This window comes from Heterodontus francisci, chromosome 30 (assembly GCF_036365525.1).
Source record: "Heterodontus francisci isolate sHetFra1 chromosome 30, sHetFra1.hap1, whole genome shotgun sequence".
In the NCBI taxonomy this organism is placed as follows: Eukaryota; Metazoa; Chordata; class Chondrichthyes; order Heterodontiformes; family Heterodontidae; genus Heterodontus; species Heterodontus francisci.
In genome coordinates this window covers 23,041,541-23,056,377 of record NC_090400.1, presented here as the reverse complement: position 1 = coordinate 23,056,377, position 14,837 = coordinate 23,041,541, and the positions used below count along the sequence as shown (strand labels likewise).

At 41.4% G+C, this 14,837-nt stretch overlaps 1 protein-coding gene across 12 annotated transcripts in view; it reads left to right on the top strand.

The window, feature by feature from the left end:
* Positions 1–10,377, top strand: part of LOC137346623 (elastin-like) — a 508,685-nt gene extending 498,308 nt beyond the window's left edge. For all 12 annotated transcript variants that reach the window (XM_068010226.1, XM_068010221.1, XM_068010223.1 and 9 more), the window contains one exon: positions 8,521–10,377. In XM_068010226.1, coding sequence (XP_067866327.1) covers positions 8,521–8,567 — 47 coding nt within the window. In that variant the 3' untranslated portion in view covers positions 8,568–10,377. The remainder of the gene's footprint in view (positions 1–8,520) is intronic.
* The last annotated feature ends 4,460 nt before the right edge of the window (positions 10,378–14,837 follow it).

The following is a 14,837-nucleotide window of genomic DNA, read 5'->3' as shown; positions in this document are numbered from 1 at the left end:
TAATAATTGAAAAATTGAAAAGGAAAATACCAGGTTTCTTGTGCATTAGAGTAAAGTTTACACTACAGGAATGGCTATTTTTGATGCAAGTGCATTTATGCAGCAGTCTGGAATAGATTATGAGTCTTGAAAGGCATTGTGCACTGATGAGCTGTCAAGTGTGGCGGAGCACTTGAAATTAGATATTGGACCGAAAGCTAGGCAGGCTGAAATTCAGAGACTAGTGGCCAGACAGCTGGAGATTGAAGTATAAGAGCCAGAGGGATGAGTAAAATCAAAAGCAGACAAGGTAACACTGGCACAGATTCAGTGGACAGGAAGAAGTTCAAGCTAGAATTTCAGGCGAGGAAAAAGGATATGGAAAGGATATTTTGAAGGGAGCAAGCAGAGTGCCAGGAGAGAGAAAAGGATAAAGAAAGAGAATTTCAAAGGGAGCAAGCAGAGTGGCAAGAGAGAGAAAGGACAAGAGAAAGAGAGGAAAAGGAGAAAGAAAGGGAATACCAGATTAGAAGGCTGGAACTATAAAAAAACGGATAAAAAAAGGATGATGAAAATTCTGGTGAGGAAAGACCCGACTCCAACCCAAGACCTAGTGGGAAGCTATTTGAATTTGTGCAAGCCCTTCCAAAGTTTAAGGAAAGGGACGTAGAGGCATTTTTCATTTCTTTTGGAAAGATAGCCAAACAGATGAGGTGGTCAAAAGAAAACTGGACACTGCTCATGCAAAGCTGGTTGATTGGCAGAGCTCATGAAGTTTTGCTATGCTTTCTGAGGAGGCTTCTGCAGATTATGAGATGGCAAAACAGGCTATTCTCGCTACTTATGAGTTGGTCCATGAAGCTTACAGACAGAAATTTCACAACCTCCGGAAACAGCCTGGGCAGACTTACATAGAATTTGAGAGGGTAAAGCAAATTAACTTTGATCATTGGATGTGGGCACTAAAGGTAGAGACCACATATGAGACCCTTAGGGAAATAATTCTCCTGGAAGAATTTTAAAATTCACGCCCTCCGTTGTTAAGAACCCACATAGAGAACCAGAAGGTTTCAACCGCCGAACAGGCAGCTGAGATTACTGATGATTACGAGTTTGTCCACAAGTCCAAATCTTTTTCCCATCACCCCCCACAAACCCGAGAATGATAGAAGGTGGGAGGGTGAAAGGAAGGTAAGTAGTCAGAGACAAGAAGGAACAGCTGGGAACGCCCCGGGATCTCATCCTCAGGCCAGAAAGGAAGGTGCTGAGGGTGGAAGTAAGATCCGAAGCCTAAATGTTTCCATTGCCACAAGGTGGGACACCTTGATGCAGAATGCTAGAAGTTGCCGGGTAAACCCATGTGACTTACTGCGGTACACAAGGCCAATGCAGAGAAAGGGGCCCTGGCCAAGAGTACGACAGATCAAGCTGTAGCCCTAATTGCAGCTGTAAGGCCAAATACAAAAACCGCTGTGAGTGCAAGGGGTGTGAACAAGATACCTGAGAGCTAGAGGGAATTCTTGTCAAAGGGAAAAGTAACTCCCTATCTCTCAAGTGAGGCAGAGAAACCTATAGTGTTAGTACAGAAGCCACCCAAACTCTTTTGCTGGGCAAATCCTTGTCTTTTCCACCAGAGAGTGCATTGAATGCCAATGTTTTAGTGAATGATATTGGCATGGAGTATATACCCCTACCTTTGTATCCGGTGCACCTGGAGTGTGACCTAATGTTTGGAACGGTAACTATAGGAGTTGTCCACAGTTTGCCTGTAGACAGAGTTGACCTACTCCTGGGGAATGATTTGGCCAGAGCAGAGGTAGTAGCTTCTCCAGTAGTCACAGAAAGACTAAGTGAAATCCAAGAGACAGAGCAGTTACAGGAAAAGTTCCAAGAATTTTTCCTTCATGTGTAGTGACCCGAGCAATGGCTAAACAAGTTCCAATGTCGGAAGTCAAATTGGCACCACAGACAGATATTCGGCTATCTGAAACTTTTTTGAGGGGATTTAAATAATCCAAAGGAAATGTTCAGAAAGGCTTCTCTGATCAAGGCTCAGTAAGCTGATCCAGAATTAAGTTAGGTGGCACAATTGGCTCTAACTGAAGCTGAAGCAAAGGGAGTTCCAGAAGGCTACTAGATTAAAAATGGGATTCTGATGAGGAAGTGAAGACCTCCTCACAGACCTGTGGACAAAGAATGGATGGTTGTTCACCCAAAGTGGTACCACCCAAGTATTGCCAAAAAATATTAAGGATAGCCTATGAAATTCCAATGGTGGGACATGTGGGGATCCGGAAGACCCAATCACGTAAAAGTTGACATTTTTACTCTCCATGTCTTTCCAAGGACATGGTACAGTTTTGTAAAACGTGCCATATGTGCCAAATTGTGGGAAAACCACAACCTGCAATAAAACCAGTTTTTTTGGGAACCATTTAGTAGGGTATCGGTAGACTTTGTGGGACCTTTACCGAAGACAAAACGGGACATCAAAATATACCTACTATTATGGATATGGCTACTCGGTTCCCAGAGGGCATTCCTTTGAGAACAATTTCTGCTAAGGTAGTGGTAGAGAAGATAACCCAGTTCTTCACTCGATATGGATTACCAATTGAAATTCAGTGGGATCAAGGGTCGAGTTTTATGTCTAAATGTTTTCAGGGTGTTATGAGTAATCTGGGTATAACATAGTTAAAGTCCTCAGCAAACCACCCACAGACACAAGGGGCTTCAGAACAGTACCATGAGACCCTCAAAATGATGATCAGGGCGTACATACTGTCATGAATATCCCCATGATTGGGACAAAGGGCTGGAATTTCTTTTTTTTGCCACCAGGGATTCACCTAATGAGTCTACCAGTTTTAGTTCTTTTGATTTCGTTTATGGACATGAGGTAAGAGGTCCTCTAAAACTAAATCAAAAAAAAAGTTTTTAGAACAGAGGGACAAATCTTCCATGTTAGATTATGTATCCATGTTCTGGGAGCAGCTCACGAGAGCCTGCAAAGTGGCTCAGGAACACCTTAAAGCTTCCCAAACAAACCATGAAGAAATGGGCAGACAAGCATGCCAAGACCCAAACATTTCAACCAGAGGATGAGGTGTTAGTATTACTGCCTTTATAGGGTGAACTATTGAAAGCACGGTTCAGTGACCATATTGAATAGTCAAAAGGATTGGTAAAGTAAATTATTTGATTGACACCCCAGATCGCCGGAAAAAGAATCGGCTGTGTCACATCAATATGTTGAAATAATATCACCGCTGGGAGGAGGATAAGCAAGCACAGATATGTCAGATGTCAGGTAGTAAGGACAGTGAAGGACGGAAGGGATAGTGAAGCTGAGGCAGAAGGAGGCCTCAACAATGCCCAGATTGAACCTCCTACTATCCGGTTACCTAATACTGAATTGTTAGGGAGATTAGACACTATGCCTTCATATTTAGATGCAGAAAAATGAGAAGACCTAACAAGGCTACTCACAGCATTTAAGGAAGTCTGCAGGGACAAACCAGGATGTACAACTTTACCCATACATGATGTGGATGTAGGAGAATCCTCTCCTATAAAACACCGTCGTTATTGTTTAAGTCTAAAAAAAAACAGGCCCAGGTGAAAGCAGAAATCAAATACATGTGGGGAAAATTGCCTAATTGAACCCAGTCAAAGCAGCTGGAATTCACCAGCCTAAACCCGACGGTTCAACTAGGTTTTGCTATACTACAGAAAGGTTAATGCAGTAACAAAGGAAGACTCCAACCCAATTCCACGCTTGGAAGACTACTAACAGAGTTGGCAGTGCCACGTTTCTTACCAAAATAGATTTCTTAAAGGGATACCGGCAGGTTCCTTTAACACCCCGAGCTTAAGAAATATCGGCATTTGTCACACCAGATGGTCTTTTCCAATGCTGAGTGATGCCATTCGGGCTAAAAATAGCCCCAGCAACTTTCCGGAGACTATGAACCAAGTGGTAGTCAGTGTTCCTAACTCTGTGATTTACCTTGATGATGTGCTGGTATACAGTGGCACTTGGAAGGACCACTTAGAACAACTAGAAGCTCTGTTTAGAAGATTACAGTCGGCTAATTTGGTGATGAACCATGCCAAAAATGAATTTGCAAAAGTGTGGGTATCCTACCTCAGGCATATAGTAGGTCAAGGACAGGTGTTGCCAAGAACAGCAAAAGTACAAGCATTGGTGGAGTTCCCCACTCCAGGACTAAACAAGAAATCATGAGGTTTTTGGAGATGTGTGGTTTCTACTGCAAGTTTGTACCAAATTTCAGCACTATAGCTGCTTCACTGATGGAATTGCTACAAAAGAAAGCTTAAGGTAGTGTGGTCAGGGGAGTGCCAAGCATCTTTTGAGATGCTGAAAGCAATTTTGATCAATGAACCAGTGTTGGCTGCCCCAAATTTCACTAAGCCCTTCAAGGTAGCAATTCATGCTAGTGACCTGGGAGTAGGTGCAGTCCTGTTACAAGATGATGAATCGGGCATAGAAAGGCCAGTGGATACTTTTCCAAAAAGCCAAAAATGATACTCAACAGTGGAAAAAGAAACCCTGGGTTTACTACCAGCTCTTAAACATTTTGAATTATATGTCCGCCAGGGCTACAGAGAGACACTGATCATTAACTCCTTAGCCTTTGTGAAAAAATTTAAACACCAGAATGCTAGACTATTTTGATGGAGTTCACTTTGCAGCCCTATCACTTAATGATTATCCACAATGCAGGGAAAAACAATGTAATTGCTGATGCTTTGTCTGAATTTAACTTTACTTTGAGTTATCTGAGTGCAAAAATGGTACAGAGCAGAATTGTATTTGTTACAGGTAAAGAGTGAATGAGAGTGAGTGTGTAAATGTGTTTTAATATTTTTTCATATTCTGTTTTTTTTTTGTTCAAACTTCATGATGAAATGCATTTAAACATGGTGTTTTATTCCTCCAAGGCTGGAGGTGTTATGAAGGTGCTTCTATTATGAGTAATTGTTGAGGAGTTGTGTTTAAAAGACTGAGAAGACACCGGTCTTGTTTTTTTTTAAAGGGTCATTGAAAGGACACTTGTTTAAAAACAAACACTTACTGGAAGACACAATGAAGTTAAATCAACCTAAGGAGCCTTTCTGGCTATTGGAATTGTTTACAGAGAAGTCACATGTCTGAGTTTATGGCTCAGGAGTTTTGATTTTGTTTTTGGATATTGTTTGAGTTCAGTTGGGGTGTAAGCCTGCTAAGACAGAGAAGCCACCAGCTCATCCTTTTCCACCTCTTTGAGAAACCCTGAGAATCCAGTGGGAGAACTGAAGAAACTGATGCAGCATTTCTCCTGAATAGCCTGTCAGACTAATCCTCGACGTCGCCTGAAAAGATCTGCTCCAGAAAGATCCCAATGACAACCGTCCCCATGTGCCTGGACACCAGACCAAAGGGCCATTTGAGAACATTCTATATCTTATCCTTTTTCTTCAAGAATTAACAAGTATTTGGCCAAAGTTGTTTTCTTTTTTGTAAAGTGATCTCTAAAGAGAAAACTTCTTTATTTTTTCTTTAACTGGTATGTGTATGTGTGTGCGTGCGTGCGTGCATGTTGGGTTATTTAGAAGGCAAATTTCGTATTTCAATCTGTGTGTTAATAAGCTTTGCACCTTTATTGAATAAGTTTTGTTTTATAATAAATTAATATTGTTGTTCATTAAAGAAACCTGGTTGGTGGATTTTATTCTGAAATTAAAAATAAAGTATATAATTGGCCGTATCAGTAACTTGGTAAAACATTTAAATATATGTTGTGACCCGTGGAGAAGTGGAACGAGAGAAAGACAGTGCACTCCTCCCACCTCGGTTGTAACGCTGTATTAATCAAATTACCAAGTTACCACTCATAGATATAATATATGGCAGATTTTGTATTTGGTGATATGCAAATGAATTTGAGCGGAAACCCGGGGAAGATAAACACTTTGCACAGGAATTGCCAATTCTGCTCAAACTCTACCCCACAACATTACACTTCACTGTAGATATAGAGTATCTTAAAGAGAAAAGAAAGCCAGTTATTGGTCCAGATCCTGAAATTTATAACCGTTTGGTCGACTTCAGCAGTTTATAAGTAGCTGCAGTTATCTGGATTTTCTTATTTGAATCATTGAACTTAAGGGGCCAGTCCAGAATAGTAGCTGAATATCACAGCCTAAAAATTGGATCTCACCTAAATCGAAACACAATCCCATGAACATAATAAGGTCAGTAATTGGACCACAATAAATTGATCTATTGGCCTCATTTGTTTATCATTGGTGAGCTGCAGGCACTAGTTGAGACCCCAAAGGCAGATCACCACTCGTGGGAAGCTTGAAGATCAGATGGTGGCCGAGGCTGTAAGCAGAGTCCTGGGATGGAAAAGGAATGCAATCAGTGGGGGTGAACATGGCTGGCAGCAGCTTGTAAAAAAATATGGAGCTGGGAGGAGCACTCCTAAAGGGGGTAAAAAAGTTACAAATTACCTTTCAGAAGGCAAAAAAAGGTGCCATTAGTTTAGTTGCCTAGTATCAGAGAATACTGACTGCAGTATGCACAGCACATGATGCAGTTAGTCACAGATGAATTTTGTAAATGAAAACTGAAACGTCCTTTAGGTCTCCTATTTTCATGTGCAGAGGATCTAATGCCTGTATCTGGCATAGATCCTGTACACCTTTGGAGGCACCTTTTCCAAAATGGGGGCTGCACTTCCAGCATGGAAGACACGATGACCTCTTTCTACACCGTAAACCTTCTATGATCCTATGTACCTGCAGACCACCAGCAATATTGAACACTTATATGCCTGTTTTACACTTCTAGAACAGACATGGTGCCAACAAATGTCTAGAACCACAACTCTATTTCTTCCTGAAACTAATCATGATCAATACTACAGGAGTTCCACATCATTTACAAAATTCATAGTCTTCTTACACTTCGGTAAATCGTGTTTGACTAATTTGCTAGAGTTCTTCGAAGGTGTAACAAGCAAAGTGGATATTGGGGATCCTGTAGATGTTGTATATCTGGGCTTCCCAGAAGGCATTTGATAAGGTGCCGCACAAAAGGTTAATACACAAGGTAAGAGCACATGGGGTTGGGGCAATTTATTAGCTTGGATAGAGGATTGGCTAACCAACAGAAAACAGAGAGTCGGGATAGAAGGTACTATAGCAAAATTTGCAGATGACACTAAAATAGGTGGGATGCAATAAAGAAATAAGAAATTTACAAATGGAAATGGATAGGTTCGGTGAATAGGCCAAAATTTGGCAGATGGAGCTTAACGTGGATAAGTGTGAGGTTATCCATTTTGGTCAGAAGAATAGAAAGGCAAATTATTATCTAAGTGTAGAGAAACTTCAGAGTGCTTCGGTGCAGAGGGATCTGGATGTCCTTGTGCATGAATTGCAGAAAACTAGTATGCAGGTACAGCAGGTAATAAGGAAGGCAAATCGAATTTTGGCATTTATTGCTAAAGGGACAGCTCCAGTGACCCGGGTTCAATTCTGGGTACTGCCTGTGTGGGGTTTGCAAGTTCTCCCTGTGTCTGCGTGGGTTTCCTCCGGGTGCTCCGGTTTCCTCCCATGCCAAAGACTTGCGGGTTGATAGGTAAATTGGCCATTATAAATTGCCCCGAGTATAGGTAGGTGGTAGGGAAATATATAGGGACAGGTGGGGATGTGGTAGGAATATAGGATTAGTATAAATGGGTGGTTGATGGTCGGCACAGACTCGGTGGGCCGAAGGGCCTGTTTCAGTGCTGTATCTCGAAAAAAAAAGAATAGAGTATAAAAGTAGGGAAGTGTTGCTGCAACTGTACAAGGCATTAGTGAGACCGTACCTGGAGTATTGTGTACAGTTTTGGTCCCCTTACCTGAGGAGGGATGTAGTAGCATTGGAGGCAGTTCAGAGGAGGTTCACTAGATTGATTCCAGAGATGAGGGGTTTATCATATGAAGAGAGATTGAGCATTTTAGGCCTTTACTCTCTGGAGTTTAGAAGAATGAGAGGAGATCTAATTGAGGTATATAAGATGATTAGGGGATTGACAAAGTAGACAGAGAGGATGTTTGCTCTTGTGGGGCAATCTAGAACGAGTGATCATAGTTTTAGGATAAGGGGTAGCAGATTTAAAACAGAGAGGAGGAGAAATTACTTCTCTCAAAGGGTCGTGAATCTGTGGAATTCACTACCCCAGAGTGCGGTGGATGCCGGGACATTGAGTAAATTTAAGGAGGAGATAGACAGATTTTTAATTAGTAATGGGTTGAAGGGTTACGGAGAATGGGCAGGAAAGTGAAGTTGAGGCCGAGATGAGATCAGCAGGCTCGAGGGGCTGAATTGCCTACTTCTGCTCCTAGTTTTTATGTTCTTATGTTCACGTAATCCTTTTGAATTTCGTTCTACCAATTATTTAAATTTGGCCTGCATTTGAATAGCCATTAGTTAAGATGGAAGTAACTTATCTCTGATTGAACTGTTTTTCTGTGTATCTGAAGGATCCCCTTGTGCAATGGGAAAATATTGTGGCCGAAGGAGAAAATAAAGAAATAATTGGAAAAGAAGTGACCTCAAGAATTCTGGTGCTACTGCATGATTCGGAATGTAAAGGATGGTGTGGAATGGAACTCCCCCTCACCCCCCACTTCCTTCATTTCATCTATGAAACAATTTGGCTGCATTCATTATCAATATCTAATGGACTTTGTTATCAAGGAAGCTCTGCTATATGTTGTGTGCTTCAAGCATTTAGGGACCAGCTTACAGCTGAGTCTTTTGCTGTTAATCTCATTCATAGTTAACACCATCCTTGACTTGATTTGTTTTGTTTTGTGACTCTGAATCCAGTATTTTTAAGTTATAAAATTGTTTTATTAATTTTAGTTGCTTGTGCTTTGCTTTACAAACTGTACTGTGAGTGATACCTGGATCATACAGCTGGGCCGTAGCTCCAACCCTTGCCATAATTTTGGTGCTGATGAAAATCTATTTTTGAGAGTGGCAGCTGTATTCATACAAATGATGGCTCAACCAAATGAGTGGGGCCTGAAGTGACCAATGCAACTTTCACATATTGTTTTTCTACATGTTTTACCACATGGTCAATAAGACTTTGTACTTGGAGGCCAAACTAGCTTCTTGGCCATAATATTCCTGGAGAGGTCTGGCTATTTTGACTTGGTAGGCTTTGAAGTTTATACAAGCTGAACAACATTGGGACAGATTTTTCTCTTCCTACACTTAAGGCTACTAAATTTATCACACACAACAAATACAGGAATATTGGGCCATCTATCTTACAAGTGTATGTTTCTCCCCACTTGATTTTCCTGCCTCCATTGTACCCGGATGACTTAATAGCCTCAGGATCAGGAACAGGAAAATATATCCTCATCTTTGACAGTGGTGTGGCGAGGGTTTTACTACCTCCAGGATCAGGGTTATAAAATGAACTCTGCACATTTTAACAATTTGTTTACTCCACAGCTGTAATTAACTATAATTTTTATTCTATTGATATGTCCTCTTAGAGGTCTTCCAACTGAATTAGTTATGTAACAGATTTATCCAACAAAGATATTTTGTTCCTAAAATCAATAACTTTCTAACCAGTCCCAGCTTATGAACTTCCCCAATTTAGAATTACAAACAAGTTGAAAGTCCTGCTGTCAAGAGATGAACCTCTGTCCATATTACATGGTGTTATAAATACCTACAACACAACAGTGCAGTCTCTCAGGCATCATCTTCTGAAATTAATTATATTGTAATAAGAGGTTATGTAGACATAATTACCTGTAATTATTGGATTGCACCTGAATTGGGGCTAGCTGAATTGTGAAAATGCAGAAGCCCACCATAGCCACTCTTGTTGAACCTGTCCTTTCCCTTCTGCTTTCTGCTCTTCTGTCTGTCTCCATGCTCTCTAGCCCTATTTTCTCTCTCATTGTCTTGTCTGTAAGGTAGAAATTATGATCAGCACTACTCTTGAAACAGGTTTAACCATTAGACTTTTAAACAGTTCAATGCCTGTGTCAAATTTACAGTGAATAATTTGATATGAGCTTCAATGTTCATAGAAGCAAATGCTGATCACAATTTCTATCCTTATCGCCAGTCGCATCACTATGTCATTGCAACTCATTTTGATAAGTGATATTTCCAAAGTATGTGATATTTTACATCAGTTCTGTAATAGGTACTGTAGCAGAACTTGAGCCCCAACATTAATGCATTGCTTCAGATTTGGTGTAATGCCCATTTGCTGTAACTTCGTTAACTGTGTGACTAAGAAAATACTGGATGGACAACAATTCAGTAACTGCTTTTAAAATAAACAAAATTATTTAAATAAATATTTTTTGGTAAGCAAATCATTGAACACTAAGTATAACTTGACAATAAGTGAATGGGAAAATGTCAACATTTTCTGAACAATTCTCACAGTTCACTGTATAAGTGGTCAAAACAGAGCAATCCATCATATAGTTACACACAACTACTCAGTGAGTAACCATTAAACTGATGAATAAACAAGCACACCACACAACTCTGCATTGTGTAACCCCTACCCACAGATTGGCTTTCGACATAACTAGAAAATGAGTAGGCCCGACACAAAGAAAGTTTGAAACAAATAAAGAACTTGAATTTATATTGCTCCTTTCATTACCACAGGACATTCAAAAGTGCTTTATAGCCAATCAAGTACTTTTGAAGTGTAGTCACTGTTATAATTTAGGAAGTGTAGCAGCAAATTTGCATACAGCAAGGTCCCAAAAACAGCAATAAGATAAATGACCAGTTAATATATTAAAAGTACATTTAACATATAAATCCATCCTTCCAATTGACTATTTATAATGGTCCATATCCAATTAAAGAGAATGCCATCCACAGGTACAATTTTCAGGATTAAGCTATGAGGAACTTCTCAGCATACATTCCTTACAACATTGAATTCTATTCTTACCTAAAATTTATCTAAAGTAGTTAAATTTTTTGTGCGAATCTGTTCCATACTCTGGGAGACAAATTTTTTCAGCTCTAGCCTTGCTTCAAACCTTTCTGCACTCAGTTTAGAGAACTTTCTGAATTGACCACGCCATTCTTTTCAGCCACCTTTGAATCAGTTTTTCACCAGTGCAAACAATTTTTTTCCATGAGCCCCTCTTCCTAACATGTGGCCCTATATTTAGATTGACAAGTTAGTCAGTTCTAGTATGTTAATTTTGCACATAGGTACTCACTGGTGGTGCTCTCAATAAATCACTGTGTTAAAGAGCAGGGGAGCACTTGGATCCTGGTCAACAATTATCCCCCAATCAACACCATTAAAACAGATTAACTGGTCATTTATCTTATTTCTCTTTGTAGGACCTTGCTGTGCACAATTTTACAGTTGCTTTTTCCTGTAGAACAATTATATTTCAAAACTATTTAATTTACCCTGGACTGCTTTAAGACATTCTGAGAATGTGAAAAGCACTATACAAGTGAATCTTTTTCATCTTCTTCTGTATTCATCACAGAGTCCCAAACACCATGGGCTGAATTTTAACCTAAAATGACAGGCAGGTTTGGGTCAGATGAGGGCTTAAAATCTGATAAACCTGTTCCCTGACACAAATCTGCCTCCAAGCCACTCATTTCTGGCTTTAGCTGATGTTGGAAGTTGGGCAGGTAACTAACCAGATCCAAGGAGAAGGGTTAGTACTTTAAAAATGACAATGAGGCTGCGAGCCTCAGGTGTTAGGTAAGTAATTTAAATATTCTAATAGTTCATTAATTACTGTTTTAACCCAGGATTCTGGTTTTAACATCTAGGGCACCTGTTTCCCTACCTGTCAACAACTCGTCAGGGTCACCAAAGTGAGTATGGTGGGGAATGCTTCTTCAGTAAAACTGACAAGATGAGAAGGCTTTGAGCAGTGAAACTGAAGAGCTCCATCCATGATCAGGTGAGAGGCTCTTGTTCATAGCACTTCTTCTCTCACTTCTTGTAAGGCACTTCTGTCTAGCACTTCACACACCTTCAGCTGCAATTCCCTGTTGCCAGCCTTCATCACAGTAATGGGAGCAGCTTTACCTTGCACCTCTGATGAGGGACAAGGGGAGACACACCACCACTGCTAACAGTACCAACAACAGCACCAGGTGCCTCTTCCTCAGCCGTATGCCCCTCCACAGGACAGAGGGGATAGACACTGAGATCCAGCTGGAAGGAGGCAAGTCCTCAGGGACTACAGGCAGAGGATCAGCTCTCTCAACATGTCTGACCATCAGTGCCTCAGGAGACTCAGACTCTCATGACAGGTCGCTGCTGACATCTGCGGCCTCCTAGAACAAGATTTCTTTCCCAGTGGAGCAGGTGGTCATGCATTGTGAGTAGCCAATAAGGTGCCTCTCACAGGAGAGCCATCCAAGCAACAGCCTCTCCCCACTGCCCCCCTAGGTCTCTGCCTCTCACCAAGGTTGTTGCTCTTTTCTCCTGCAAGGAGAGAAAGCAGAAAGGTGTGAGTGATCATAAAGGCTTTTATGGAGAGGAGGGAAGGAAAACACTTGTGGAGGGTCACTGTGAGCCATGGGTGCGAGAGGGCAATAGGCTGAGGGTGAGTATGAGTGTTGGGGCTGTGAGGAGGAGCCTGAAGAGAGAATAATGAGTGCAGCTTCAAGGTGTGTTGTCCTGAGGAGTGCTGTGCAGGATAATTCTGAGAAAGTCAGAGTGTGGAGCTTGGCACCTGAAAGTGTATGCCACTCACCTATCATGCCCTCCTGAGGTCCTGGATCTTCTTGGTGCACTGTCTCCAGGTTGGAAGGACCACACCTGCTGCTGACTTCCTCAGCCACTTCCATACATGGCTGCTTGGCTGGAGAGGCTGTACTCTTCCTCCCATCCTTGGAAGCGCTCACCTCACTGCAGCCTCAGATCCTACAGCAGTATCACCACATAAAAGTAAGAGACCCAGGGAGCAGCCTTACCAGGTGTTCTCTCCATTCCTGTGGTTGCTACAGCCTCAGAAATTCAAGTGCTAGTGAGCCTTTCGAACTGATGTCGTGGTCCCTTTAATTAGAATGCCACCCTTGGACAGATCCAGTGTGTCATCCTTCCCATCCTCCCTGATTGGCTGGTGAACCTGGAAACAGGGTGCTCATACCGTGGCTCAAAGAGCCTTGGCAAAGCCCGCTTCTTCATGATTCAGTTTCCCAACTCACTACTTGTCCATCGTTTAGCCAGCGACTAAGTTCACAGAATCACAGAATTGTTACACTGCAGAAGGAGGTTATTCAGCCCACCGTGTCTGCACCGGCTCTCCGAATGAGCAATTCACCTCATGCCATTTCCCGGCCTTCTCCCCTTAACCCTGCGCATTCTTTCTTTTCAGATAACCGTCTAATTACCTTTTGAATGACTTGGTTGAACCTGCCTCTCAGGCAGTACATTCCAGATCCTAACTACCCGTTGCATGAAGAAGTTTTTCCCCATATCGCTTTTGCTTCTTTTGCCAATCACTTTAAATCTGTGCCCTCTCGTTCTCGATCCTTTCACGAGTGGGAACAATATTTCCCTATCCTCTCTGTCCAGACCCTCATGATTTTGAATACCTCTATCAAATCTCCTCTCAGCCTTCTCTTCTCCGAGGAAAACAGTCCCAACTTCTCCAATCTATCTTCATAACTCAAGTTCTTCATCCCTGGAACCATTCTCATGTATCTTTTCTGTACTCTCTCCAATGCCCTCACATCTTTCCTAAAATGAGGTTCCCAGAGTTGTATGCAATACTCCAGATGAGGCCGAACTAGTGTCTTATACAAGTTCAACATAACCTCCTTGCTCTCATACTCTATGCCCCTATTAATAAAGCCTAGGATTCTGTATGCTTTATTAACTGTGCTCTCAACTTGTCCTGCCACTTTCAGTAACTTATGCACATAGGTCCCTCTGCTCTTGCACCCCTTTAGAGTTGTACCCTTTATATTATATTGTCTCTCCATGTTCTTCCTACCAAAATGAATCACATCACATTTCTCCGAATTGAAATTCCACCCATTCCACCAACTTATCCTTTTGAAGTTCTACACTATCCTCCTCACAGTTCACAATTGTTCCATTTCTTATCATCCACAAATTTTGAAATTGTGCCCTGTACACCAAGGTCTAAGTAATTAATATATAGCAGGAAGAGCAAGGATCCCAACACTGACCCCTGGGGAACTCCACTACAAACATTCTTCCAGCCCAAAGAACATCCATTAATGACTATACTCTGTTTCCTGTCACTCAGCCAATTTTGTATCCATATTGCTACTGATCCTTTTATTCCATGAGCTATAATTTTGCTCACAAGCCTGTTGTGTGACACTGTATCAAATGCCTTTTGGAGGTCCATGTACACCATATCACCAGCATTGTCCTCATCAACCCTCTCTGTTACCTCTTCAAAAAACTCCAAGTTAGTTAAACATGATTTTCCCTTAACAAATCCATGCTGCCTTTCCTTAATTAACCCGTATTTTTCCATATGACTATTAATTTGGTCCTGAATTATTTTTTCTAGAAGTTTCCCCACCGACGTTAAACTGACTGGCCTGTAGCTGCTGGGCTTATCTTTGCATCCTTTTTTGAACAAGGGTGTAACATTTGCATAAAAGGTTCTGAAGAAGGGTCACTGACCTGAAACATTAACTCTGCTTCTCTCTCCACAGATGCTTCTCGACCTGCTGAGTATTTCCAGCATTTCTTGTTTTTATTTTATATCATGTATGTAACATTTGCAATTCTCCAATCCTCTGGCACCACCTCTGAGTCTAAGGA